At 36.1% G+C, this 27,351-nt stretch overlaps 2 protein-coding genes and 1 long non-coding RNA gene across 6 annotated transcripts; 1 reads left to right on the top strand and 2 right to left on the bottom strand.

Moving 5' to 3' along the window:
- Nucleotides 1–911: 911 nt before the first annotated feature.
- Nucleotides 912–3,055, bottom strand: LOC110053265 (uncharacterized). Its single transcript, XR_002297123.2, has 2 exons — nt 2,928–3,055; nt 912–2,290 (listed from the first exon to the last, which is right to left on the bottom strand). It is a non-coding gene; the product is annotated as an uncharacterized LOC110053265 (long non-coding RNA).
- Nucleotides 3,056–3,174: 119 nt separating this feature from the next.
- LOC110053262 (DNA-directed RNA polymerase III subunit RPC3-like) lies at nt 3,175–16,721 on the top strand. Its single transcript, XM_020759474.2, has 15 exons — nt 3,175–3,813; nt 4,709–4,781; nt 6,544–6,568; nt 6,927–6,995; nt 7,529–7,564; nt 7,842–7,934; nt 8,686–8,766; nt 10,096–10,147; nt 10,713–10,773; nt 11,081–11,147; nt 12,442–12,525; nt 13,489–13,590; nt 14,101–14,150; nt 15,032–15,190; nt 16,035–16,721. The coding sequence occupies exons 1-15, from the start codon at nt 3,252–3,254 to the stop codon at nt 16,102–16,104; spliced, it is 1,584 nt and encodes a 527-aa protein (XP_020615133.1). The 5' UTR covers nt 3,175–3,251; the 3' UTR covers nt 16,105–16,721.
- LOC110053323 (molybdopterin synthase catalytic subunit-like) lies at nt 16,722–27,185 on the bottom strand. Of its 4 annotated transcripts, XM_089295478.1 has the most exons (7): nt 27,030–27,185; nt 26,316–26,437; nt 20,354–20,487; nt 19,772–19,795; nt 19,274–19,400; nt 18,605–18,728; nt 16,722–18,484 (listed from the first exon to the last, which is right to left on the bottom strand). In XM_089295478.1, exons 1-7 carry the CDS (start codon nt 27,066–27,068, stop codon nt 18,392–18,394), a joined length of 663 nt encoding a protein of 220 aa, XP_089151604.1. In that variant the 5' UTR covers nt 27,069–27,185; the 3' UTR covers nt 16,722–18,391. The 4 variants fall into 4 exon arrangements, with proteins under 4 accessions (XP_089151604.1, XP_020615200.2, XP_020615198.2 ...); XM_020759541.2 differs by lacking the exon at nt 26,316–26,437; XM_020759539.2 differs by lacking the exons at nt 26,316–26,437; nt 27,030–27,185 and adding an exon at nt 25,987–26,121.
- Between the last annotated feature and the right edge of the window lie 166 nt (nt 27,186–27,351).

The raw sequence follows: 27,351 nt of genomic DNA, 5'->3' as shown, positions 1-27,351 counted from the left end.
AAGAGTGGTTAAAACAATATTTTACTCACTCACTTTGCTTGTTCACAAAATATTGTTTTCAAGACAAGAAAATGAAATTCATAAATAAAAATTATTATATAGACAAACAGACTGTTTAGACAAGCAATCGTGAAAAAGCAGGAAATGACATCATCAACATCCTCACTAGTGAGTACATGCAAAAGTACACCATTCTTGTCCAGGATGTAGTTTGTTTCAATTTTATGAGTGGTATATTTTCCAGTAAAACACTTGTATCTATATAAACATGTTGCTGTCAATTTTGTAGCACAAGAAGTTACCATAGCAACAATGACATGCTAAAAACACCCTTAACTTTAGCTTTAAGAGCTTATAACTCAAAATAAGCTCGGTGACTCTAATTATTATTGAATTGTGCTAAGCATGATAAGATGCAACTCTTTGCAAAGTTTAAAAAAATTCTGAGGAGTGGGTTCAAAGCCACCTTAAATTTCTGAAAATTTAAGGCGGCTCTGAACTCACTCAGAATTTTTTTAAACTTTGCAAAAAGGTAGCATGTTATCATGTTTATCGCAATTCGATAACAAAAAATGGGGGTCATGAAGCTTGTTTTTGAGATATAAACGCTTAAAGCTAAACTTAAGGGTTCTCTTAGCTGATCATATTGTTACTATGGTAACCTGTTATGTCCAAAAGATGACCGCAACTTGTTTACCAATGATTGGGCATTGTATGATGCTATTTTTATAGCATCACTTGTTAAACAGTGGTAGTATTCATCCTTCAAAGTATAGCTACTAGAAAAGTGCTGGAAACTATTGCCAGCCTGCATAAAAGATCTTAGTGTCAGAATACCAGGTTTTTCATTCCCTTTATGAATTTCTGCAAAACTAGGTTTTGCCCAGGCACATCATTTAAGAGTTATCTGCTAACCTTTCCTTCCACACTTTATTTTAAAACAAGTTCAACTTAAATAATGTTCCTATATATATATATATATACCTTCATTATACAAAATGGTAATCACAAAAGTATGACAAAGTAAAACTGAATACAGGTCTTGAAGTACTTTGCAATAATGACTTCTTATAAATTCCAGAATAAATTTGTTGAAAGGACTTGTTGCTATGCAGAAACTGATCAGTGAAGCAAACTATTTACAAATTCACCAAATATGATATATTTAAATTCTTACCAAGGATTGGGCTTAGAGGAATAAAACACATCAATTCGTTTTGTTTTCTTTGTGATTAAAAGTCCAGATGCTATAAATTATGTCAAAATAAGCATTTGCTATTAAACCTCATCTTTTCTATGATTGAATTGCTGGATGTTTTCTTAAAACATACAATACCTCAACTATGATAATACTATATATTTATTGAACAACATGATCTTTGGTGCCTATGGCATCCGTATTAATAGTAGAAAGGTGTTTATATACATAGTTTAATAAACAGAGTTCCTAAACAAGGCTAGGTAACTTGATTGCTGTTTAAAACTATCGATAAATTATTTTACTTGCCTGCTTATGCAGCACAACATTATCTTAAATTAAAGCACTTTAATGCCCAGATCTTCACTCCTGGGATTGAGTGATACGTAGAGTTCAAATATAGACATCCACTTTTAACAAAGTGTTCTCTTTCTGACATTTCTGACTAAATTGATCAAGCTAGTTGGGCTTCATTTCATGAAGCATGATAGCATGATAAGACACTCAGAGCAACCAAAAGCCAATTTCTCCCCACATTCTTAATACATAATCAAGCAGGCAGGTTATGAGAAGAAAGAAAATCATCACTGACAAGCTTGTCTTGATGTAACAACAAATACCCGACACCATTCGTAAATCAAAGTATGGTCTTGACTCAGGAGAATAAAATATTCTGAGCTTACGACTGACTACTGTTTCTAGCTTGTCAATAAGGTTAGGAGCTAATTGGCAACAGTTTAGCTATATGATTGTACATGAATTACAGCAGTTGGATCCCTTCTTTATTCTGACACTGTACAACAAAGTATAAGCATCCTCAGATGTGACTGAAGACATATCACCATAGCGATTCTCCACAATGTATTTACATTCCATACATAGCCAGTGTCTCTCTTGAGCTCGTTCAAAACTCTGCTGGAATGTAGTAGCTTGGACACTTGGTTTAAAATTGCACTCCACTGCGGCACCTCGCATGATTTCCTGGCCACACCCTGGGCATCTTATGGTAGCTGTGGCCATGACAACCAGCTTATATCTGGAATATCATGAACTGTCCCAGTTTTGATAATATTCAAGGTCTGACCTGAGAGTCTGAAAAGGATGTAGTTTGAGTTGAGTTAACTAAAAATTTTTTGCAACTTTGTTGCTGACTGATTAGGTGACACAAACGCATTTGTCAAAAATATTAATTGGCAAAATTTTATCTCTACACCTGCACATGTCTGGTATAGGGTAAAGGAATGTAAGGTCACAGGGACACCCCCCCCCCCTCCTCTACAACTACTGTCAGCTACTGTCCAGCACAAGTTTTATTTTTCACTTTTCACTTCAAGCATTTAGCGAAAGCGACAATAAATACTGTATCGGTTAAAGTAAACTTCCTGTTTGTTAAGGTTTCGATTTGATCAATTTGGACGACAACAGCTCAGTATTGATTAAACTTTGAGCGGCATGAGACTAGTGTCTAGTGTCTATTGTCAAAAAAGAATCTTCGTTAGCAAGTACGTAAAGAACCGTCACCAAGTTCTTTATGAACCCTTTCATTTTCGAGCCGATTGTTACCGCAAACCACAGTAAAGGCAGCAAAGAATGCACCAAACAAGAGCGACACACAAGCGATCAGTGACAGATGTATCAACCATACGTGAACCTCTGTCCGGTCGGATTGGCGCCGGTGGCTTGTAGCTTAGTAGGACTAGCCTTGAAAGCAAAACAATAAATAGATTACCTTTCTCTTCAAACATTTGTATAGGTCGGGAAAGGTGGTTAATTTGAAAACAATCTTCGCTAAACTGTCCCCACGGTATTGCGTTCTCTACTCAAAACAAGTTGTTTACTCTTAGGTTCTCAAGTAGCTTTTCCGGTCACCTCTTAATAAAAGCATTTTGATTGGCTTGCTTCTGTATTTCTTAACCAATCACAGCCCTTGTTCGATGAAAGTTGACGCTGGTTAATTTTATTGCGGGACTATTTTTTCATCCAATATGGCGGCCACCATGGCTACTCGTAAAGCGGGAAAAGTTTTCTAATTCAACTTGCTTTTCAATCCGTAATGTCTGTTCAACAGAAGCGAGTCGCGTCTCTCATTTTAAAAGAACACTACGGAGAAGTTGTAGAAAAGGTCGGCTCGTATTGTATTGGAAAAGGACCGCGTCCTTTGCGGGACATAATTCGTGATACCAAGCTTCCTCGAGATCATGTGCAGAAGGCATTGTGTTGCCTCATTCAACATCATTTCGTTACATTTGAAGTGAACAAGAAGAACGTGACGTTGTACAATGCCTGGATTGCCAATATACTTCTTCGTCCTCGTTCACCGCGGTATATTTATTGTGCGAAGAGTTTGTTTGGATACACAGGCGAGTTGATAACGGATGAGATTTTACAACATGGCGCACTGGCCATGAGCACCGTGGTCAGCAAAATTGTGACCCATTTAGTCGAGGATGATCCTGATGCGGATGATTATGAAGTTAAAGCGACTTTTGCTGATCTTGTAAAGAATCGTTTCCTCCAAAGAGTGAAACCAGTTCATCATAATGAAGACAATGTGGACATGAACAGTTATAATGAAGATGATCTCTATGCTCTGCCTCCTGGAATGACTTTGCAAGGTTTTGCTAAGAATTCTATTTCGTTTCTTTTTTAATGCATTTTAATGCAGATCAAGGGTTGGTTTGTTACTGGCATGGGATTATAGCCATTATTTTCATGCAAAATTACATTCTTAGCTGAATTCTTTATTCACATGTATAGTACCCCTTTATGACAAGGAAGATACAATGGACCCTGGGGTGGAGGTGTGTTGGCCTAATAGTTGGTGTACTGGACTCTAGATTGAGCAGTCCAGGCTCAAGCCCTGGCCAGAGTCATGGCATTGTGTCCTTGGGTGTTTCATTTTTCTCTTGCACTACTTCTCTCCACCCAGGTCTATAAATGGGTAATGGCAAATTTAATGCTGGGGGTAACCCCGTGATGGACTAGTATGTCATATGGGAGGCATAGAACTACTCCTAGTCACTTTATGCTACAGAAACCATAGATAAGCTCCAGCTGCGTGGGCCACTGACCTGATGTAGACTTTACCTTACCTGATATACTGTTGGGGAAGCCTAGTAAACGTTTTATGGAAATTTCACTATTGTTTACTTTTTATAATAATGTACTTTTTATTGGGAAAGGTAATCTGTGCTGCTTTTCTCATTAACACACATGATGGACTAGTGTCCTATGCAGGAGAAGTAGTAAACAGCAGCTTGGCTATTTTCATGGAAATGGGAGTAATTTTTGGAAGATTATTTTCTATATCCTTTGACTTTTCTTGCAGAGATTGTGGGAGGTCTCTGGAACTAATCTGACATCAGATTTCATACACCCAGTATATTTTGTACCAGATTTAGATTTTGCAAAAACAGAACAAAGCTAAACAAGTAATTTTTTACCAAAAACAACAATCACCTCAAAGTTGCTTGAAAACTACAGTTTAATGGTTCATAAATATGTCTTTAGGTCATGGTGCAAAACGGAAAAGAAGTGTTGATGATCAGGGTCAAACAACAAAAAGACAGAAAACAGGAGCAAGGTGGGTACAAAGGCTTGGTAACATTACTGAGTTTTACAAAAATTGGCATTAATTTCATCGGTACTAGCTGCACCCAAGAGGAAACTGTATACTGGCTCCTAAGAGACATCTTTGCCATAATAAAACTCTGATTTAATAAGATACTAATCCTCCTTTGTTATTGCACCATTCATTCTGTCCTTTGTTCACAGCCGGTCAAATAAAAACACAGTCCAACCCTCTGTAAGTCAGGTCAAGATGAAGTGTCCAATGTGCAGGTCCAGAAAATATCCATACTCCCCCACAGAGGGGATTGGAATTTCCTGGGGGGTGGGGTGTTCTTTAAGACCAAAACATTTAAAGAAATGTATCAAGCTTAATTGGAATTTCCAGAGGGGTGGGGGTCTTGGAAGAAAATCCTTCTGTGGGGAGGTATGGATATTTTCTGGAACTACACAATTAACAAATATTAGGAGATGTTAGGAAATTTGGCAAAGACTAAGCACTTGGCAACAATTTTGCCATAGGAGTGAGTCTGAGGCCTGCTCATGCCTGCAGAATAATTTATTTAAATGTTTAGCTGGATAATTTCAGCTATTACAGCCTTAAGTGACACAGTTTAAAAAATTATGTAACCTTGAAATTGAAGGAAAGAAAAGAAATGTTCACATAAATGGTATGGTGGACAAAACTGTTCTGGATCTATGTTCTAAAGCAAAAAAATTAAAACAAGCAAAGTGAGGCAAATAATTTTGTGATTGTCTTGAACTTTATTAAATTTCATACATGGAAAGTTATTTTCACAGAGATCACTTGAGGAAGACTTGCATTACAGCATATCCAACTTTGGTAACTGAATCACAAAAGTATGCAAAATCACATGATTTCTGAGAAAAAAGGAGTCACATTTGAAGTGTTGTTTTGCGAAGACCATCATTACATGTTTGTGGATTGTTTTGTCGAGAATTTGACAAGAAAGCATGAAAAAGAATTACAACTTATTTGGCCACTGAAGTGTGATACTGTAGAGATATTGCGTTACGCTATACTGCACGTGCCCTAGCCCGTGTTATTTTGATCACCAGTTTGATTTCAGCCAATCAGATGCTTTGTATGATTATTTGATTTCGTAACAATTTAAGCACAAGGACCGTCTGTATTTTGGGAGCCTGCATTGTGTGCAACACTGGGCCAATAAATCACTTAAAGCTGTTTCTTTGTTGTACGTTATTACACATCGATTTCGCTACAGATACTCTCTTCTTTAACTGTTCTTGCTACTAGATCAGTCTCTCACCTGTTTTGAGGATGACAGCCTGTAGCTTGCACTTTGTGCAAGCAACAACTGCACAAAATATGCTGTGTTAAAGCGTTGTCAGCCAAGAACTTCAGACACTGCTATTTGTGCTTTTTGGAAAGTGCCATCTAGTTGGCTTATTACACCTTTCTTATCCCATCTTTTTCCTGACAAAAAAAATCCACAAACACGCAACAATGTTCTTCCCAAAACAATACTGGTCTAACACTTTAATGTCGATGATTTTCTGTCTTAGTACAATTAAGTCTGCAAATTTAGATATGCTTTAGTGCAAGTCTTACTTGCATGATCTATATGAAAAGAACTTTCCATGTGTGGAAAATCATTTGTAACACTTTGCTTGTTTTAATTTTGTTGTTGTAGAAGTATTGATCCAGAACAGTTTGTCCAGTAAACTAACAGTACATTTCCCCCTCTTCAAGGGAAAATTTGTCTGATTCTTTTTTTTCGGTTTTCTTTTTTTAGCCAGTCTGCCAGTGATCGAAGCTCTGTGAGTATCAGATTCAAACTTGTTTCGTCTAAATAAATATAAAATTAATGCATTTTCTGTATTATATGAATTTAATATTCATAGGAAAGGTTGATAACATTACATTCTTGAATGAAACATGCCATTTTTTGAACAAATGTTAAATTTTTTCTTACTGCCTCCATTAAACACATAACTAGATGTACATGTATATTGACTTATTGAGTTGATGTTAGTAAATAGTGTTCAGAGGTGGTTTAGGTCTCTCTGCTTAAATTTATTAGTACACCTAGTTATGATCAGCCAAAGTTGGTGTTTAGTGACAGATAAAAAAGCATGAAATACTTACCTTTGATTGTTTTGATCCATCCTAATTCAGGAAATAAATGATGAAGGGATTTTATGGCAAGTAAATTTTGCCAGGTTTCATCAGCATTTCATTGATGAGGTAAGAGCTAACGCACTAATCATAAGATTGCAGACAAAAGTGCAAAGAGGAAAATGCAAAACTTTGCACTTACCAAGGAATTACGATTCTGATGTCCATAATATTCGCTTTGATTTTAAAAATAATTTCTATTTAGAAGGCTAAAAAAGGTTCAAAAGTAAAAACCACTGAACAGTTTCAACACTAGGCCATCATCTCTTACCCTGATAATGACCTGGTATTGAAAACATTTGGTGTTTTTTACTTTTTAACCTTTTTTAGCTTTTTAAATAGAAATTATTTCTAATTACAAATCTCATTCTTCTTTTATAACTTAGTGAAAAAAAATTGAAACAAGTTACTGAAACCAATGTATAAATCTACATAACTGTGCATACTTGTGTAACAAAATGATGAGGTAGGAGTAAGGTGCACTCAATACCTATCATGGTGTGAATACACATGGTTTCATAGTACAACAATGCTTAGTCAATATTACCCATATACATTGCACATGAAGTCCGAAATATAAAGATGTAGACATATTTTCCTAGGATATTGTCTCAGCTGTAACCAAGAAAGTTGACAAGGTAAGTAAAACACTGTATTCAGAATATTTGCCATCAAGTTATTGAACATTTATTTTTAAGTAGTATAATGTTCTCCAGAGTGTTCAAGGCTAGGCTGGGTCCCTGGCTTGAATTCTTCCACTCTTCTTCCTTCCCAAGAAACCAGAACTGCCTGGCTTCAAATCATACTCTACATTAGGCAAAAGGTTTTTTTTTGAGGCATGTAGTACAGCTTTTTTTGTTTCATTTTGGTATCATATAGTAACATTTTTGTTGTTCTTTAATTTGTGATACTCAGTTTGCTGGAGAGATTGTAAAGACAATGTTGAAATTAAGTGAGCTTGTAAGGGATCCCTTGTCACCAACTTCACAGACAGTTTCACTCTATGAGGTACTTAACATTGTTTACTCCTTATGTGGTGCTTGTACAGGAGGTTAAACTAAGAGGTAACAAACTTCTAATCGAGATACATTTATGTGACACAAGGAAAAAAATTTTCTGAGCGTCTTCAACATTTTGACCATTCCTTGCTAAATGAATGAAAGGATCTTTAGACAGTATTACTATTGTAGGTCAATTTGTTCTTAAGGTCAGAATGATTTCATCCTAGATTAATTTGTATCAAAGGGAAAGGGGGAGTTTGGGACCAATAACTTATTAGACCAACAAATTTGAGTAAAATAATTTGCAACAATTGCTTGCCTGGCCTTAGGGAGATAAAGGTGAACTACAAAGTCAGAGGTCATGTGTTCAAATCTAGGTGAGTACAAAATAAAGACATGACCCTAGGGTCAGGGTTAGGGTTAGGGGAGTTTGATATGGGATCCTGGCAGGGTAGGGTACTAGGGTTAGGAACTGACGGAGGTGGGTGGTGTGCATGTTAATTTTTAAAGAACCCCCAAAAAAGTTTAAAAAAAAAAAAATAAACATGGTTTGAAAACTTCAACCTTGGTTGAAACAAATTAACCCACTGGTAGGTTGAAATTATTCTGACGTAGAGAACAAATTCAAATTCTCGCTAACTAGGAATGAATGGAAGATCTTTGTATGCAGATCTCCTTCCACCCTCTTATGTGCCACCCTTCCAGCTACGTGTCTCCTGCTGTATAACTGACCTGTCCATGTAATTTTATATACACAGATCTCACAAAACCTGTCAGTAACTCCCAAGATGGAGAAGGCACAAATCACGCAATATCTTTCACTACTAACAGATGAGAAGGTGCAGTAACAGTTGTTGTCAGGACATCTCCTATGGAACCTTTAAACTTTTGGTACCATGAAGGAGCTGCTGTTCATTCTTTTTCATTACCAGATTATGAGCTAAAAAATTTTTGCAATGATAGTTGATGAGACTGAAAGCTGAATTAATGATAGTCCAAGTTTCAGCCCAGGTAAAGGGAAGAGACGGCTGAAATTCAGACTAAATTGATGATACCCTTGCAGAAATTAAGAAACAAACAATCAAATATTTGTAGTAGAAATATTCCCATTAAATTTCTTTCAGATGATTTCCAATTATTTTTCTACCTTTTTAGTGTCGGTAGTATTTAAGGTGATTCGTCAGAATAGAAGTTGCAAAACAATTTTTTTGAAACTTTCCCTAAGTGTTCCCTATCAAGTACTGTTTTGAAAAGTACAAGAAAACTGATAGGTCACCATGCTTGCTAAAGAGATATGACGGGCCAATCTTATGCCATTTATGCCTAACCACGCATGTAATTTCAACAGTTCACATTGCATTTTGCGGTAGCCAGAAACAAAGGTTATGGAAGCAATACTTGAAAAAAAATGTTGACATGTAGAAAGTTTCGGGCACGTGGAACAATGCAATATATAAGTTATGGAAAAGTCACGCAATTCTAAACGACATTGACTCGAATTGTTTTTGAGGTCATAATTTCCATCCTTGCATTATGGTTTTGTGCTCTCTTAGCTTTTTTTCCTTCTGAACAATTTTTTTCTTAATTTTTTAAGAGGATAATTTGTACACCAAAATTATGCAATGAAAAATATAGGTCACCATGCATGTTTAAGAAAAAACGAGCTTTTATTTCGCTGCCCAGGTTAGCTTGAGGGAAATTTCTTACATTGTGTACATGCACCCACTCATGTGGGCATGCTAATAACACAAAAATCGTGCACAGTAGGTATGCAGAATGTAATACTGAGGAATCACCTTAACTTCATGTTTCAGCAAAGTCACATGTGGACTAAATCACATTTTCATTGAACACTTTTTGAGGTCCTGAAGTTGTATATATTATCCAGGCAAATGTATTTCTTTTGGTCTTTTAGTCACAGGAAGTTAATATATATGTGAGTGATATTTCAAAATGATTGTCCTCCGAAAGCGTGGAGAAACAAGAAAACTGTCATGTTGTAGGTGATCTCCAGCTTCTGTGCACTAGAGGGTGATAGTGAATGATAGCTCAGCTAATCAGACTATGTCAGTATGCCTGCACAATTCTGTTAACGGCCATTGTTATTGATTATCAATAATAGTTACAAAATATACATCTTATCCTTCTTTCAATTTCATCCTTGACAGGAAAGTTTGGTTTCCAAAACAGGAGAGAGTGGAGGTGGAATGTACTGCATAAGTATCCTTTACTCACAGAACTGACCTTAAAGTGCCCGAGTCAGCCACAGCTTTGTTTTTTCCATGTGAGAGTTTGGCTATTATATTTTATTCGGAGCATGTCAAAACAAAGGAAATCACTAAAACTACTAAAGATAATTAAACATACTTTCAGGAACACAACTTACAGTAAAGCAATAAGATTTTGCTTCACCATGCAATATCTGCAATAATTCAATGGCATTGAAAATGGTGGAAGTTAACCAGGGTCCTTTGAGGACATTCATGCAAGAATCTTATAACATGATGAGTTACTCTATTCAGAAATGCAAAAAATAGGTCGTGCAGGACAAGTAGATTCTCCTTCTGGGCAAGTAAGTTTTCATGTTCACTTGCCCAGTGAGCAAGGTTCAGGCAAGTCATCTGTCAACTAAATCATTAATTAAATGAGCAAACTAAGACTTGCTCAGGATAAGCAGCATGTTAGAGCTACTTGTCCCAAGGGCAAGCCGGAATTCAAGTTTTTTCTAGTCCTGTGCAGTATTTGTTTTGTGTGTGCTTGAGCTTTTTCTTTGACAATTTTATATATATGCAAAAGTGTGTGGATATGCTTTGTCAAAATGTTATAGAGTCTATTGTTCAAGAAAGGTATTTTGATTATTTTGATTTTAATATTAGAAACGTGTATAAACAGGCCAACTGGTAACAGACATAACCTGGCTGTCATTAAGTTTTGAGTAACTGTGGCCTTGATGTTCACACCCGCAACAAACTTGTTGCCTTTTAGGTGCATTGTAATCAACTATAGTCCAGTTCACCTGTAACATCAAGGGTCCATCAAACATACTCAGCCATCGTAGATGTTATGGGTTACGACCCTTATTGACAGCCCAGCCAAGTCCACATAACTAATGTGTCTCTGTAATTTTTTTTTCTTTTTGCTGACTGTATTCAGGTTTGGCTCAAGATGTTTTAGAATCTTCAGATTGTTGTTACTCAAGAAACACATGGAGCAGAAACAGGTGGGATATCAAGGGATGATAAAACTGTACATAAATGTGTGCTAATGGGAAAAGTTTGTCAAAAGACAAAATACTAGTTCATGATTGAAAAACATTACTCTGGTTTAAAAATGTAAAAATGTTAGTAAAAATTTTTGTAAAAGTCCCAACGTTTCAGCTAAAACTTCAGCCTTCATCAGGGGAAAGTGACAAGGAATTTGTAAAAAGGCATGTTCTTATACTATGCAAATCAGCAAATCGGAGCTAATTATGTCCTGTCCCTTAGGGCTAAATTTAAAAATTTGTGCGGTAAATGCATGCCATCACCACGGTTCAGTGGATTCCTACAAGTGTTAATTTCCCATGCTTCTAAAATACGTCTGTTGTGCCAATTTGTGCTTGTACATAAAATCTTTGAAGATTCCCAGGAGATGATGTGGCCAGAGTGTAAACAATGTTCTGCTAAAGCTGACTTGTGCGAGTGTTTGTTTACAACCGCTTTTTGATGTTCTCTGAGGCGGGTGGAAAATTTTCGTTTCATTTCCCCGATGTAGCTTTTGTCACAATCCGGACAGGGAATTGAATAAATTGCACCACGAGTCTGATCTTTCGGGATTGGGTCTTTTGGTTTGGGAAATAAATTGCCGATGGTGTGGTTGAAACCGGGATAAGCTCCGGCCTGATGGGCCACTTGGCTCGCATGCAGACTATGGTGTGGTTTTAAAGCAACTTTCATATTGTAATTGCTTAGGATTCTTTTAATCAGTTCCGTAGTGCCCTTGACATACGGTAAAATGCAGAAACCTTTTTTGTCATCCAGTGCAGTTGCAGGCGTTTGTTGAGAAAGCCGTTTCGGTTTACTTTGCCCTAAGGGACAGGACATAATTAGCTCCGATTTGCTGATTTGCATAGTATAAGAACGTGCCTTTTTACAAATTCCTTGTCACTTTCCTCTGATGAAGGCTGAAGTTTTAGCCGAAACGTTGGGACTTTTACAAAAATTTTTACTAACATTTTCACATTTTTAAACCAGAGTAACGTTTTTCAATCATGAATCAACCACCTGGTTACAGGACCATTTTTAAGAGACTAGTTATTTAATTTGATTACTAAACAACAAAACAACAAATACTACTGCTGTGGACGTGCCATCAATTTTGCTGGATGACTGACTGTCAGTGAGTGATTAACTGATTGGCTATCTGACACATTGATTGACAGACTGTCTTACTGACTGTAGAAACTGGCTACCAGGGGTTGAAATTTTCATAATGATTACTAAATGTTTTTTTTCTTACCTGTGTCTGATTTGTAGATTGGTGAGCTCGCAATGATTCCATCTAAGGATGCCAAAGAGTTGTTGTACAAGCTTTTTGCTGAGAGGTTTATTGCACTACAGGTAATAACAGACACACACTGGCTAGGTTTAGCTCACATTTTTTAGACCATCTTCAATTTGTTTCCTGTGTCAGGCATTCTCAAACCTTGAACCAAAATGTGCGTTTTTTTCACAATTTGTTATAAGGAAGATAATCAGGTAGTCAAACATTTTTTTCACCTTAAATCTTAAAAATGACATTGGTCTTGCAAAAGCAGTTTTGTTAACATCATTTCTTAAGGTTGAATGTCAGTTTCAACCTTTTCTGTATACATTTCTAAAAAAAATATTTACTTTTACATCAAACTTTTTCCTTCTTTATTGTTGCTCCATGTTGATTTGGAACCATGTGTTGTTGCCCAGCAGTGATTCTCTGATAGCACGCCTCCTTGTTCTAAGGTTCTCCCGCTATTTTTACATAAATTTTTTATCATTTTGACCAACCAGCCAAAAATTGGAACACTGCTCCCTGGGAGGAAAATTCCCATACAAACAGGATGGGTATGCTAGTCAGAAAGTTTGAAAAGAACCCCTAAGAGGTACCAAAGATCCTGTTTTGTGGGTGTGGCTTGAATTTTTTTAACTGTAAGAGGCACCATAATTTTTCATAGGGATAAAGATGGTTGGTTGAATTCATGGTGTAAATGAGACAAAAGTAAAATCAGTCAGTCAATTGCCAAATATTGTAAATATCCCCGATCAATCAATCAATCAATCAATCAGTCAGTCGATCGATCAATCAATCAGTCAATCAATCAATCAATCAATTTCCCGCTGTGGACCTTTTTTAGGCTGAACTCTGTGAGAGATACCAAAACCACTTTTTTAAACCCTCCAGAAGGTACAACGAGCACTCCCATTTTTTTTTTGAGGGAGCCCCCCCCCCCCCCCCCCCCGCACTGCTTTGAGTCTGCTTTAAAAATTAATTCATTTAAGCAACAAATTTTTAATTTCATTGATAAAACAACTTTTCTCTTCGAACAGGAAATCCCTCGAGCATCTGACTATGCTCCCTCCAGAACGTTTTACTTATTTTCTGTGGATCTACGGCAGCTCAGTAGAATGTTGATTGAAAAATCGTACCAGGTAATCTATCAGAGTGTATGTCAATGAAAGCTGTAGACTTAGACTGCTTATTAATACTATCAGGAAATGGTTCTGTTGATGAAACAATCCAAGTTTGTTCAGAGTATGAAAAGTTGCCACGCTTTGTAAGAGACCTACAAGGCAACCAGCCAGACTATCTCACCCAGTCCAGTCTTATGTCTGACATATGTAGTATTCAATATTTAAAAATATCCAGCATCCAAGTTCTACAATCTTTAACCAATGACAAGCAAGGGAGGAGAAGTGTCCTTGTGGTGATTATCGTCAGACATTCTTCAATCATATACATAAGACAGGTACTGGCCAAATAAAGACAATTTTCTTATGAATTTGTATAAATATTAAGTTTGTTGAGGTTTCTCCCATGACATGCACTTTTTATACCAGCCTGCAGTTCTTGAAGGTAGTTTCCACAACAGTTATTTTTATATCAAGTGTATCGGTGATAGTCTAGTTCATTTGTTATATAACTCATTGTGTATCCTGCAGGCACTTGGAAACCTGATGAGCAGACGACAGACTGAAGTTCAGGAACATAGGTAACATTGATGTAATATTATCAAACATGAAAGACCGTGTTTGACCACATTTCCAGAACTTATGAGTTTGGGAATGAGTTGGAAATGAGTTTGGGAATTCTGTTTCCTGTTGGTCAGAGAGTGCTTGTTTGCTGTATTTGAGTTGCATGGTCAAACAATCCTTGATTATAAAAATTTGCTAAGAAGCAAATACATGTAATGTTTACCCAACTTATTTAGTCAATGCTGCTGGCTGACTTACAAAACACTTCAGTTTCTGTTCAAACTTAAAATGCTTTACTTGGAGATTGGGTGGACTTGAAATTTGCTTCTTGATCAATCCAGTGGATTGGAGGAGCAAAATGGTTCATCTGTGCTGCTGCTTAAGATTGGCTTCTGTAACATGCCAATCTATCACATCCCCCCCCCCCCCCCCCCCACCCTCACTTTGTGAAGTTGCCTAAAAGTTTTGCCACTACTTACATGTAATTTTACTCCTGGCTGGAGAGAGGTTGTAAGAGAGCATTTTGTGTCTTGTACAAGAACACAATACAACAATGCAGGTCAGAGCTTAAATCCGATCCAATGCAGTGACTATTAGGCCGCCATGCTTCTGTGAAGATAGCTACAAAGTTGGACAGTAACTTATCCTAAGTTTAAGCCCTGACTGGGATTTAAGCTCTGATTGGGATTTAAGCTCTCATTTAAGTCAGCTGTGAACATGATATTTCCTGCCTGTTTCAGAGTCATTATTGAATTGACTGTCTCAAGCATATGTCCACTATTCATTGCCTCTTATCCTTCCACTCAGAGTTAATGAACCTTTGGTTTTTCTCTAGCTGGCAAATTGATGTTCAAGGTTGATTAAATTTGTTTTCTTGTGATTGAATGGTTGTGTTTAGACGTCTAGTGGAAAAGGAAGAGAGGTTAGAAGCCACAATAAACTCACTGAAGGCTCAGCATGGTGAAGAGACATCAGCAGAAGCTATTGCTGAACTTCAAGAACTGATTATACCTGCAGAGAGAGAGCAGCTCAGGAAACTGAAGCTCACCCTTGCCAAGTAAGCAAGACCAAATACATTTGTTAACAAATACAGAATTCCTAGTTTCTCATGTCTCAATTAGAAGGAAATCGTGAGTTGGGAAAGTAAGGGAGTGATGCAAACCACAACCAAAGCAGCATTGATCCGTGATTCTGCTAAGCAACATAGTTTCAAAGACCAGTCTGTCAAACAAACGTTGTTTTGTAAGGCAAATGGAAACATCTGTTGACAGTTTACTTTGTTGACTGATTATCTATAGATGTTTAGGAGAACTTGTGTTGATCATTCTACGACCTGTGTCATTATAACAGGAGTTTAAACAGTGCTCATTTTTGCAAATACCATGTAGATGGTGACAACATTTATGTACATGTAGCTAGAACAGCAGAAACTAATAAGAAATTAGATAGTTAGGTAAAATATAAGTCCTGAAGGATGCATACAGTCAAGTGGCATGTCCCAGAACTGAGGGAGCTAGCAATGGGCACAGGTTAACACAGGTAAGATAAGGACTTGGAATGATTGTTTGCTGATATTAACTTGTTAAAATCTTCAGTACACTGTAAGGAAAACACTGTCAACTAGGGATTTTTGTCTTGATTTATCGCCACGTTTTTCAGAATTATATTGAATTAGGAGAGAGTGTAAACAATTCCGGCCTTGTTTCTAGCACAATCTTACTTGATCACAAATTAACATTAACAGAAAGTCACATTAGATATCTATGGAAAGTATAAAAAGAAACCGCATTTCAGAATCAGTTTGTTTGCTACATGTAGTGCTACATTATGTCCTAAAAAACTTAAATTGTGTGCTGTCTGCCAAAATGGCTGCTGATTAAAGTTTCTTTTTTGGTCTACAGGTTAGAACAGAGTGAGCTGCAAGTGGATGAGACCATTTTCATTCTCTCACAGTACATTGCTTCACATTAAAATTCAAGGACACCCATGTTTAATTCTCACAACAATGGGAGCCATGTTGAGCCACCTGCAGCAACAATATCTAGTGTAGTGACATTTTTTAACAGTGTTGTTGTCGGTGAAGTTTTTGGTGTTTTGGTGTGTGAAAGTTTTAAAAGGTCAACTGGGAAATTACTCTCAATAATGGCACAAACAAGATGTCACTTGACAGGGACTGAATTAATCTTGATGCGCTATGATGCAAAGAAATTCAGAGAATAGACTTGGCTCTCAGTGTATTGTAACAAGGAGGACACAAACTTTTTCTGGTCATCAAAATTTTCCTTCCTGACTCAATGTCGTAATTCAATGTAGATAGGAAGGCATGGCCAAAGCTTGAATTCTGAAGTGCAATTGAAAGACTAGCAATCAAAATATGTTGATTTGGACACCACAACATTCTAAGTGTTACAAACCTAGTCAGACTTCATCTTGAAAATATCTCTTGCCATACACAAGAGGTTGATGTGAAACCTTGGACTATTAAAGAATACCCCTAAATAATTATTCTTTTACAGGCTGTGAAATAAAAAAAAAAATGGTAACCTGTGATTATTGAAATAAATGTGAAAACACAGTACAAAGAACAATGTGTTTCTTTTTTTTATTGCTTGCATTTGCAATTCACTGTCATGGAAAATCAGTGACATCTATTTAATTGCCACATTAGGAATGCATGGTTAGATATATGCTCCACACAGTTAAATAATAAGATGTTGGTACCTCAGTGTTGTGGTATTCTCTGCAGAACTTATAGCTCCAGTGTGGGACAAATTGCTCTTGCTTAGAAATAAGTTGTGCAAACTGAGAAATTTTATGAACAATTGAAAAAGAAAATTAGCAGTTCCAGGTGCCAGGGAAAAAAAAATTGGATACAAACTTAATCAGTGTGTTTGCTTTTGACATTCCTGAACTATTTCGTGCAGGTGTTGGGGTGGGGATGTTGATGATATATAGTGTCTACCTTCTAGTGCAAAACTGAAATGCCTTCTACACCTTTGAGGGCTTGTTTACAAAGTTTCAGAGGAAAATCTCTGGCACTAATTTTATGGTAGTTCCTCCTCCCCCCTGGCATTTGTCCCAACTGTGAAGGTTTCCTAAATAAACTACTCTGACAGGGCTCAAAAAAACTTGAATTCCAGCTTGCCCTTAGTACAAGTATCTCTCAAATATTGCTTGCCCTGGGCAAGAAATAGTTTGCTCTTTTAATGATTTAGTTGGTTGACAACTTGCCTAATCCCTTGCCCATCAGGCAAATGAGAGTGAAAAGTTACTTTCCCAGAAGGAAAATCTACTTCTCCTGGACTGCTGGACGGCACTTTTTTTGAGCCCCGACTCAGTAATTTCTTTGAAGTGTGCATAGATAACACTACTCGCAACAAAATAGTCTAAAATTTTTCAATACTGTAGTGGTTGAAAAACATGAAAAAAAAAAAAAAAGCTTGGAATCCATATCATAACTTATATTTTATAGCAATGACTATGATTATCATAATGGTTCTCTTACAATCACAACTTAGCAACAGGTCACAGAATTTCAGCCCAAGACTGAGATGGCCGAGAAGCCTGAAATTATAGGAGCAACCCTTGACATGAATAGAGTAAATTAACTTTAACTTAACTCTTTTACACCATTCCTTGTTTTTGGTTTTTGAATTCCTAATTATAATCTCAAGGATTGACTGTTATTTTTATTGAGAATTATTAAAATGCATGAAAAAGTCTTTACAATTTAAAAGTTGTGTTTCTCAGTTAAATGCCTTTCTTGGTTCTCTTTTCTTGGAATGGTGGATTATAAATTACAATTTATTACTATATACTTTACATTATAGCACATTTGTATACTTAAATAGCTATACTCTCCTCTGTTGGTTACTGATACAAATATAATAAAGAGTGTTAAACATCGCAGCACACCACAAAAAAAAAAATTCTTATAAAATAAAGGTTACTCCAGGGCACCTGTAACAAATGACCTGTTTGAAAGCTATTTTGTACCTGTGTAAGGACGGAAATCTAAGTGTGGGGTTGGTAGACAAAACTAATGAAGACAACTGCCTATCTTGCAAATCACATGACTTTACTCTTTACAACTCAGGCTCCAGGGACACATGAAAAAACATTTACACTTTTTTATGTTCCTTAACTAGTGAAACAACAATATTTAAAAATCTCTAGAATCACAACATGATTAAAGCAAAGCACATTCACTAATCCATAGATTAAAGTTCAAGTTCTATATACAGTGAAAAGGTTTATTCTAAACAGTGGACTGTTTGGGTGATCCACCTCTTTTCGTCCAGAAGCATTCTGAATTCTCTTTCCAGTTGGGCTCCCCTTGTTCGTAAACTTCCTGTACAGAACAGAAAATTGACAAAAGAAATTTGTAAATTATCCTGGCTGTTGATTGGCAAAATAACTAGCTCCCATATCAAACTGATTAAAATGACATCAGAAAATTTAATATTTATACCTTCTTCCATATTGGGACTGTTGCCTTTAAAGTGTCTATACAGTACTGTACAGCTTCCAGCGAATTCTTTCTGTGGGCAGACGACACTGCAATAATCACACTTGCTTCACCAATGGGGACCACTCTGCAAAAAGAGTAACATTAGTTTTATTACAGCTTCCATGTTAATTATTTCCGGGTCAACAGATGGGTGTGAACACACCATAAAACCTTTGTAGAGCAACCTTCAGATAAAACCTGACTTTTGGGCCATTCAAATGAAAGCCATTGAGCAGGTGTGCGACCAGTTTATAATTCTGTACAAAGTAGCCTGTGTAGCAAGTGTTCCTGTATAAAGAGCTTTTCCGCATTCTGACCACGCATAAATTGGAACGAGAGCAAAAATTTGATGAAGCGAGTTTTTGCTCTCACTCCAATTTATCTGCGTCCAGAATGTGGAAAAGCTCTTTGTATGGGTACGCTTGCTACGCAGGCTATGTACAAAGTGGTTTCAACGTTGGTGTGTGCATGATACCCTAGTGTGGTGAACGAAATGATAGTTACTGAGTATGTTGCCATTTGTTTGATAGTTTTGTTAGTTCCTTTCCATCAGGTGGAGGAAAGGGCCAGTTGCTTAATAAGCAAACATTAATTGTGGGGCTTTTAGATGTGTCCAAAGGTTAAACTCACCCAATTCTATGAAAGATGGCTATTTTTATTATGTCCCACTTTTCTCGCACTTGTTTACAAATCTTGCGCATCTCTGATCTGGCCATTGGCATGTATGCCTCATATTCTAGACGGACTACTGTTTTTCCTAAAAATAAATTATAATGAATTCAAATAAAATCATTTCACCACAAAATTAAAACAATTACAGTAAGCAACAGTAAGATTCAGTGGCTTAGCTATCTTCACTGCCAACCAAGGGCTTCTAATCAGTGGTGGTCTAGATCACACTGGCCAATAATACAGCATTTAACACTTAACTCAAAAATTAAGAAATAAACATTGATCAGGAAATACTTAATGTCTAATAATTTCTATGACCCTCTGACGATGATGATGGTGATGATGGTGATGATGGGGGCAGCGGCAGAACTGACAATGATGGCATGGGTGCAAAAATGTGGTGAAATTATTTACTAAAGCCCTGTCGCTTTGATTAGCAAGAACATCACTTCTTACCTTCAAAATTATCTCTTGTTGTTCCTATGAAGGAATGCAAAGAATGTTTAAGCAGTGGATATGAACTGGATTAGTAGTCTGACTAGGTAAGTTCAAAGGGCCAATAACTGAACTCAACCAATCAGATTGCTCTATTAACAACATCTTCAAAAAAAGAGCAAAAAGACAGTTGGAAAGAAAAGGCAACATCACATGGTCAACCAAGTTTGCTCATGACTATACTGAGAGAATTTGTCGCTTGGTCTTTTTCTGTAGTGATCATGCTACACTTGGCCTGTACTATCAGGACCTTGGGCTCATATTCCCTAGTACAGTGGAACCCCATTAATACAGACACCAAAGGGACATGATAAACTGTCCGCATTATCCGGGTGTCCGTATTAAGCAGGCTAATTTAAGAGAAAATACATGAGCTTTTTAGTTGTCGGGACAAAGAAAACTGTCCGTTAGAAGCAGGTGTCCGTATTAAGCGGGTGTCCGTAGAGTGGGGTTTCACTGTACAGCCTTTGCACTTGGTTATAAGGTACTATATAATTTTTATGTACCTCTCAGTGTTAAACTACAGGTAATAGAATTAATTACCTACAAACAATGAGATTGCTCCTGCGCTAGGTGCACCAACAATGTCAGTGACTTGATCAACATGAAGATGATCTGGAGTGATAACAATTGTATCATCAGCCATGTGTAAACTGGGTGTCTTGTTCTTACATGTACTGCAAAAAGAAGGGCAGAACAGCACATTTAACCAAGTCATTTCTTTTTAACAACAAAATGTTGGTTGGAGCCATGTTGTGTCATGTGACACAGGTTGGCAAGGCCATCTATCATGCTTCAGTCAATAGTCTCTCTTCAGTTCTGCAGGTCGAAAACGAACAAACTCACACCTTATGCCTATAAACCAGAATCTCACATCAAAAAAAAAATTGAGCTAATACAGTCTTAACTACCACACTTTCAAAAATTTTGTATAAATTTAACTAAGCTCTACCTAATCAGGAGAAAGAAATCTCCGTGCAAATGATTGCAGACCTGCCCCAACACTCTGATTTTTAAGGGAAATGTGTGTTGATGGTGTTATGCTTGGGGAAACACTGCCCGACTGGAAATATTCAAAACCCATTTGGAAATCTTCAAAAATACTAGCACAGTCTCCCTTCATTGATAAAAATCTAATGTCCTAGATTTTGAAAAAGTTGGGAGGTGTAGTATTATATAATCTTTGCCTTTCAGTTTAAAGGACCCTACTCAGCCTCTGCCATTTTCAATGCCATCCAAATTATTGACATTACATGGTGAAACGCAATCTTATTGCTTTACTGTAAGTAACTATGCTTAATTATCTTCTGAAGATTCACAGTGATTTCCTTTGTTTTGGCTTGCTCCACATAACATATAGTAGTCAAACTCTTGCATGTAAATAAAAACAAAGGTGTGGCTGACTAAGGCCCTTTAAGGCCTAGAATTTTTCCTTCTTCCTAATAATTATTTTACCCCTATTGGTGGTTATATGTCAGTAGCTTCTTTTTAAAAGACAAAGAAACGCTATAACATGATGTGTCGGCATCATCTTGTCACCATTGTCAAATGCAGATTAAAATAAATTTGATAATGGTGACAAGATGATGCTATCTATATCTTCTTTAGCTTCTTTTTGTAGTGATTAATAATCAAAAAGGTTTCTGGAGGACAAGGCTTCCTCACTTCCATACAAAAACCTTCTAATTTTTGCAAATGTTCAAATCGTCATTAAATCTCAACATTTCATGGCATTGGTCTGAAAATCAGTTCCAGTTCTGAAACTCATTTAGCTGTAGCTAAAAGTCTAGAAATTATCTGTCATGTTGACCGACCATTGCAAAAGGCCTGTTAAAAAGGTTATTGAAATACATGTAGAGATATGAAGCATTGGAGCTGTAAAATACATTCGGGAATATTGGGACTAATTTACTGAACTATGGGCTTAACTATATAAGGATTATTTTCTAGTTCTGTGAAACATACAAATATGCATGTCTGGTCTAGAATGCAGTTTATAACTGAATTTGTAGTTGAAGTTTCTTCCGCATGGATTCATGATTCAAAACCAACTTGGTGAAAGTATTTAGTCAGAGAATTTATAAAATGCCTAATGAAATCAAGGAACTGTTTTCCTATCATTTAATAAGCCAATATTTATCACTGACCAGTCACCTAGTCAATATTACAAAAGATCCCTGTCTGTTTACTGTTACCCATTCTCAGTGCTTTTAAACCAAGCTAGATGAACAAAGTTCAAAGCAAAGGAAAAGGATAACATTTAATATCCTTTTAAAACTGGAAGTATATAACTGAGACTGTTAGAAATGTCTGTAATATAAAGTACTCGGTAATGACAAAATATTTCAAAATATAAATATAAGTAATCTCTTAGATGATAGTGTGTTTTAGTCAGTGGGAAGGTTTCCTTCTTAAACATAGGAATAAATTGATTCATAAATTCAGAATCATTATGTTATGTTTGAAAAAAATGTAGATAAAATTGTATTATCAGAATAGTATAAATCTGTGCTTGAAAATAAAACACATACTTAGGATAAATAATCGAATGTGTTTTCTATATCCTTACAACCTTACCTCATCTTTATAAAAACAAAATATATTCCAATAGGAACCTAACACAAGGGGCTTCCCAGCTGTTACAATGCAAAAACGTTTTTTTTTTCCCAAGAAAGCGTTTCTTTTAGCATTAACTAACAAAGTGTCCATACACTGTTTTTCCACTGATACATACATAAATGTTCACCCTGCTTAAGGAGAACATTAATTTTATGAAGAATAACATACATTCATGTATGTAGGTGAACATGTATTACCAAGTCTGATATAAGCGGCTTCACATAAGTAATTTTCAACTGATTTATTCAAGGATAACAATTATCATAAAAAGTGACATTCATCAAACAAGTTCTTTGAACACGTTTGGGTCACTGTAGAAACTTTAGAAGAAAGCAAATAATAAAAGTAAACTTGAAAGCTGTCTTTACATTGTTGCCTGTTTAAAACTTCCTATATAGGAACACCTTTTTGTAGAAAAAAATAAACAAAACAAAAAGTGTTTGTTCACCCTGTAGTTTTATTTCTTGTGATATGCTAATAAAACAAAAAGATAAATTTTGTGATTCTAGAAATGCAATTTAAGTATGCTCCAGTTGGTTAGACGGGACTGGACATGGGTTCATTATCTGCAGTCATTGAAGCAAAAATATATACTATTTTTGTTGTTGAAATGAGGTACATTTTGATTAGAGCAAGTTAAGAAAACATATTTAATATTTAAGTAAACACATTTTCAGGTAAAATTTACTGAGGAGAATTGGTACATCCATAACAAGACAATGCATTATGTTGGTCTATGTTTAAAGTTGAAATCATTTAATATCAAGTCCAATATCACAAAAGACATCAATGCTTTAGAAATTAGCATTTTCTCAAGTGAAGGCTGGGTAAATGGATTTAGAAAATGTGCTGTTTTGAATGTGAACATTTTCTTGAAACCTACAATTCACAAAACTGTAATTAAACATGAGAAACTATTGTTGCATGGAGCCATGTATTACCATGCTAAAGATTCAACTCATTAAAAATTTTGTCTAGTGAGGAGTTACTCAGGCTTATGTGTTATTTAAAAGTTACAATATAAAATGAAAAATGAATTTTAGAACGAAAACCTCAATTCTATCTAAAAAAATGTCCACAATTACCCATTAAAATTCTAAAAAAATTGAAAATATCTCCATTTTTAACATTGTTATATTTCTTAATTTTTTTACTGCAGTTAAGTCATAGTGAAGTAGACATCATTAAAATGACAAAAGCCAGTGTCGTTTCAGGTTAATGATCAATCCAAACAGTATTCTCTTCAACTGTGACTAAAATAACAGCTTTAACCAGTTAAGGCAGCTGATTTTGTTTGAAATAAACAGGTAGTTTTATCTCAACAGGAAAATTGTCCTTGACTAGAAGTGCTATCTGTTCACTAATGGAAAAATTATGGTAGCTGCAGAGCTTTATGTGTTTTACAATAACAACTGCAAATGATTTGAAAGTCTACAATACATTTTCTTCCCAAAATGTAGATAACCACAATCACTGTTATATTATTGCTGCAACACACATCATTCAGTGGCAAGTAATGAAGCTTTGCGCACAAAGAAACAAATTGGATTCAAAAGGTTAAATTCACAAAGCAGCAATTCCAAGCTCAAACCTATGAGTTCTGTCATAGGTTTTGCACATTTCATTAGTGTTGCATAATATTACGTAGCCTTTTGTTGTTTACTAGTTTTGTCAGTGATTATTTTGGCACTGGCCAGCTCAATCAGATTTGTATAATTATGTAGAAAAGGTTCTACCACACACTTTTAAGCTGTAGTTACACTAACCTGGTAAAACCTAGTACCCTGCTAAGTGTGCCAAAGCACAAATGTGGGACATTTTCTATTAACATTTCCACTCGGAGACAAGTAATGAACTATGAATGAACAGCACTGCTTACATATATATCAAGTACCAGTGCTGCTCAGTCCACACCACTTTCTACTTGAATGGTGAATCCCATATGAATGCAGCCACATTTTAGGCTTTTGTCTTTGCTCAAATGTTACAAGCTTAAAGCAGCTTAGACAGCAAAAGGGAATGGCTGCCCACTGGGTTTTTCCTTCACAGGCACAATTGATGAAATTTTTTTGCGGCATATTAAATGGTGCGACACCCAAAACTGCTCAATAGATTTCATTTGAGTGGTTGCACAGAAGGTCTAAATCCAAAAAAAAATAAAACCTCATTGCCCTGAGATATGAAATTATAACATAAAATAAGTTTGCCTTGGGTCATGAGTATTGTAACAAGAAAAATGTAGCCTTCTCAGTATTATTTCAAGATCATCAGGATATTTGAAGTTTCGTTTGTATCTCATAATCCATCTGATACTTTTCTCATGTTGACAATGTTTTTTGCAGTTTATGATTGATGATCTCTTAAAAGTATTGCTTTCAGACTGGCAGGAAAAAATTTTAACCTAAATTTCTTTAGAAGAAAAACTTTTCTCTGCATGGTCAATTAAACCAGGCAGGCAAAATCACCCTCACAGCCAGTCAATTTTCCTATTGCTGGCCCTTAATAAAACCTCTGAGGTTCATTCTGTCAGAAGAAACTTAATGACATAAAAAATGGCACAAAATATTGTCACATAGTTCAATATTAACTGCAAGTCAGGAAAGGATGTGCCATTTAAAAATTTTCTCAATTAAGTGCCCCCGAGCATGTATTTCAAACTTGCCTTCATTGATCTACCATTTATTTGACTTTTGCAGTACATTTGAGGCTGGAGTTTATTAGACTTTTCATTTATTATTTTGAGAGCTAAATGTCTTGTAATTATAGCTTACTAAGTTTATTATACCTTGAATACGAAATCCTTGAGGGTCTTATTTACAAATCTACCTGGGAGACATGGCATTTTCTCGGGACCTAGTGTTTAATAAAGAGAAACTTTGGTATATTGATAATCTGCCTCTGTGTGTCCATCAAAACATACTTTCTCACATTCCATGATATTATGCAAATCCCACAATTAAAGAATTAGACAGATGATTTCCAATTTCTAGATTAAAAAGTAGTGGACATATCTTGTATCACGTTTCGCTTTCAAAGCTGATCAATCACCTGTGCTTATGATAGACAGCTGACAGTCAAGATCTGCTTGCTGATTATTCAGTCTACACAACCATATGTTGTAAGACAACTGATTTGTCTAAATTGGAAGTGATGAATAGCACCCCAATGTATGTTTTTCACCTGCTAAATGACATTGTCGATTATCTGCAAACTATTGGTCAAGAAATCAATTCCAATTTGTCAAGCACCTTTATAATTGTGTATTGGCTTTGATGTAATTTACAATAGCTAGTGCAGCTTTCTACTGATTAAGAGAGGATTTTGCCATTAAATTAAATTGCTCAGTCTAATAGGTCTTAAAATTGAAAATTTACAATATGGTATCATTCAGTTTACAATTAAGCCCATTGTCAATTTGTGTGTTTTCGCAGGGATTGCTGGCTGAAAGTTTTAATCACTTGTCCTTTAGTTTTGCCTCTTGTAAACTGCTGTTGATATAATTTTCCACTATATACGAAAGATAAATTACTCTCGTGTAATTTCAGTAATAAGCTAACCTGTCTTCTCTCATTTCAACCACCGCTGATTGGTGGAATTACTGCGACTTCTTCGCCTCCTTCAAAAGTAATCTCTGAATCCTTTTCGATGTAGCTCTGATTTACCGCGATCACAAGGTTTTCTTGAATAACTGCAAGGCTAACACAAAGATCGTGCACGCTTTGTAACGAAAGCAGAATGTAGCGCAACTACATTAACAGAAGGTTGTAAGTTGATGCATAAGCAACAAGAAAAAAGATGTTTTCGAAATTTAATAATAAACTGACAGGAGGTTCGTAATCTGACCGCACTTGAATCAACAAGAACATTAATTTCACACCGAGCTTACCTCGGAAAATTGTTGAGAATGTAGTGGATCAGGTCTCTCCCTTTGATTCGCTTTCCAACCGATATTTGTGCTGAACGTTTTTCGACTAATTCGCGACTTTTAGCGAAGAACAAAACGGTGACCTGTGCAATGAGAAACAATGAACACACTTTTGAAGCTTCCAGTGTTGCTATTTCGACTTATGCAAATACGCTAAATGTCAACAAATTTAATCCAAGTAGTTATCATTCGAAAGGCACTGATGTACACACGTACTCGTTCGGTATCAAAACGAGTAACGATCAGTTACAAAATAAATCCTTGTTTATGACGTGACCAATCATTGTAGCGGCAAATTCCTATTTTGTGAGGTTTCAGTAAAGATGAACTTGAAATTCACTATAGGATTAATTAACGATCAGATCGAGAACAAAACGTGTACATTCGTGATCACAATCATTCAATTCAACACGACCTCGATAAAAAGCGCAAGGCGAACTTCGCCTTTCTTCACAGCGGGGGATTTAGCGCAAGCTAAGCTTTCATTCACAATATTATTATCGTGTACACTTAACTAAGAATATTTGTATTCCCTTAGAGCCACACATGATTACGTCTCTAAGGACATATGAGTCCAATATATGTACTTTTAAGTCTTACACACACAGTGGAAATCTGTCCCCAGAAGCGCATACTTTCACAGTACAATTCAACGAAAGAAATCTGTTTTCTTACCTCTACTTGCTGTGTGGTGTCATTATTAAAGTGATCCATCAATGATCTTCGTAAAAGATGAAATAGACAGCGTCCTGTTGGACTGATTATCTGTTATTAAAATTAGATGAAAATTAGTACAGCTTTTTATACATGTTGCAAAATTCTACCAGGCGTACAGATGACTGACGGACAACATTTTAACGACGTTTTTGATTGGTTGGTTACTTATATCCAATAAAATCTTTTGTAATAAAGATATGGAAAAGGCTGGAAAAGGGCGGGAAGCCGGGGACCGAGCCAATAGGCCCTTTGCAGGATCCGGTCACATGGTGAAGTGAAG

The sequence above is a fragment of the Orbicella faveolata genome, unplaced genomic scaffold, assembly GCF_042242905.1.
Source record: "Orbicella faveolata isolate gen_17 unplaced genomic scaffold, um_ofav_v1 contig_26, whole genome shotgun sequence".
In the NCBI taxonomy this organism is placed as follows: domain Eukaryota; kingdom Metazoa; phylum Cnidaria; class Anthozoa; order Scleractinia; family Merulinidae; genus Orbicella; species Orbicella faveolata.
The sequence above is the reverse complement of the archived record's forward strand: the minus strand, read 5'-3'. Positions and strand labels throughout refer to the sequence as shown.

What these genes read in the sequence shown, in the direction of transcription:
- LOC110053262 (XM_020759474.2), top strand. Translation starts at nt 3,252, where the DNA reads ATGTCTGTTCAACAGAAGCGAGTCGCGTCTCTCATTTTAAAAGAACAC. An exon ending in CTGCCAGTGATCGAAGCTCT is followed by an intron (nt 6,569 to 6,926) that starts GTGAGTATCAGA and finishes ATCCTAATTCAG; the next exon opens with GAAATAAATGATGAAGGGAT. An exon ending in AACACATGGAGCAGAAACAG is followed by an intron (nt 11,148 to 12,441) that starts GTGGGATATCAA and finishes TCTGATTTGTAG; the next exon opens with ATTGGTGAGCTCGCAATGAT.
- LOC110053323 (XM_089295478.1), bottom strand. Translation starts at nt 27,068, where the DNA reads ATGGATCACTTTAATAATGACACCACACAGCAAGTAGAG. An exon ending in ATTCTCAACAATTTTCCGAG is followed by an intron (nt 20,488 to 26,315) that starts GTAAGCTCGGTG and finishes TTCTTTTTGCAG; the next exon opens with TACATGTAAGAACAAGACAC. An exon ending in AGCAATCTCATTGTTTGTAG is followed by an intron (nt 19,796 to 20,353) that starts GTAATTAATTCT and finishes ATTCCTTCATAG; the next exon opens with GAACAACAAGAGATAATTTT.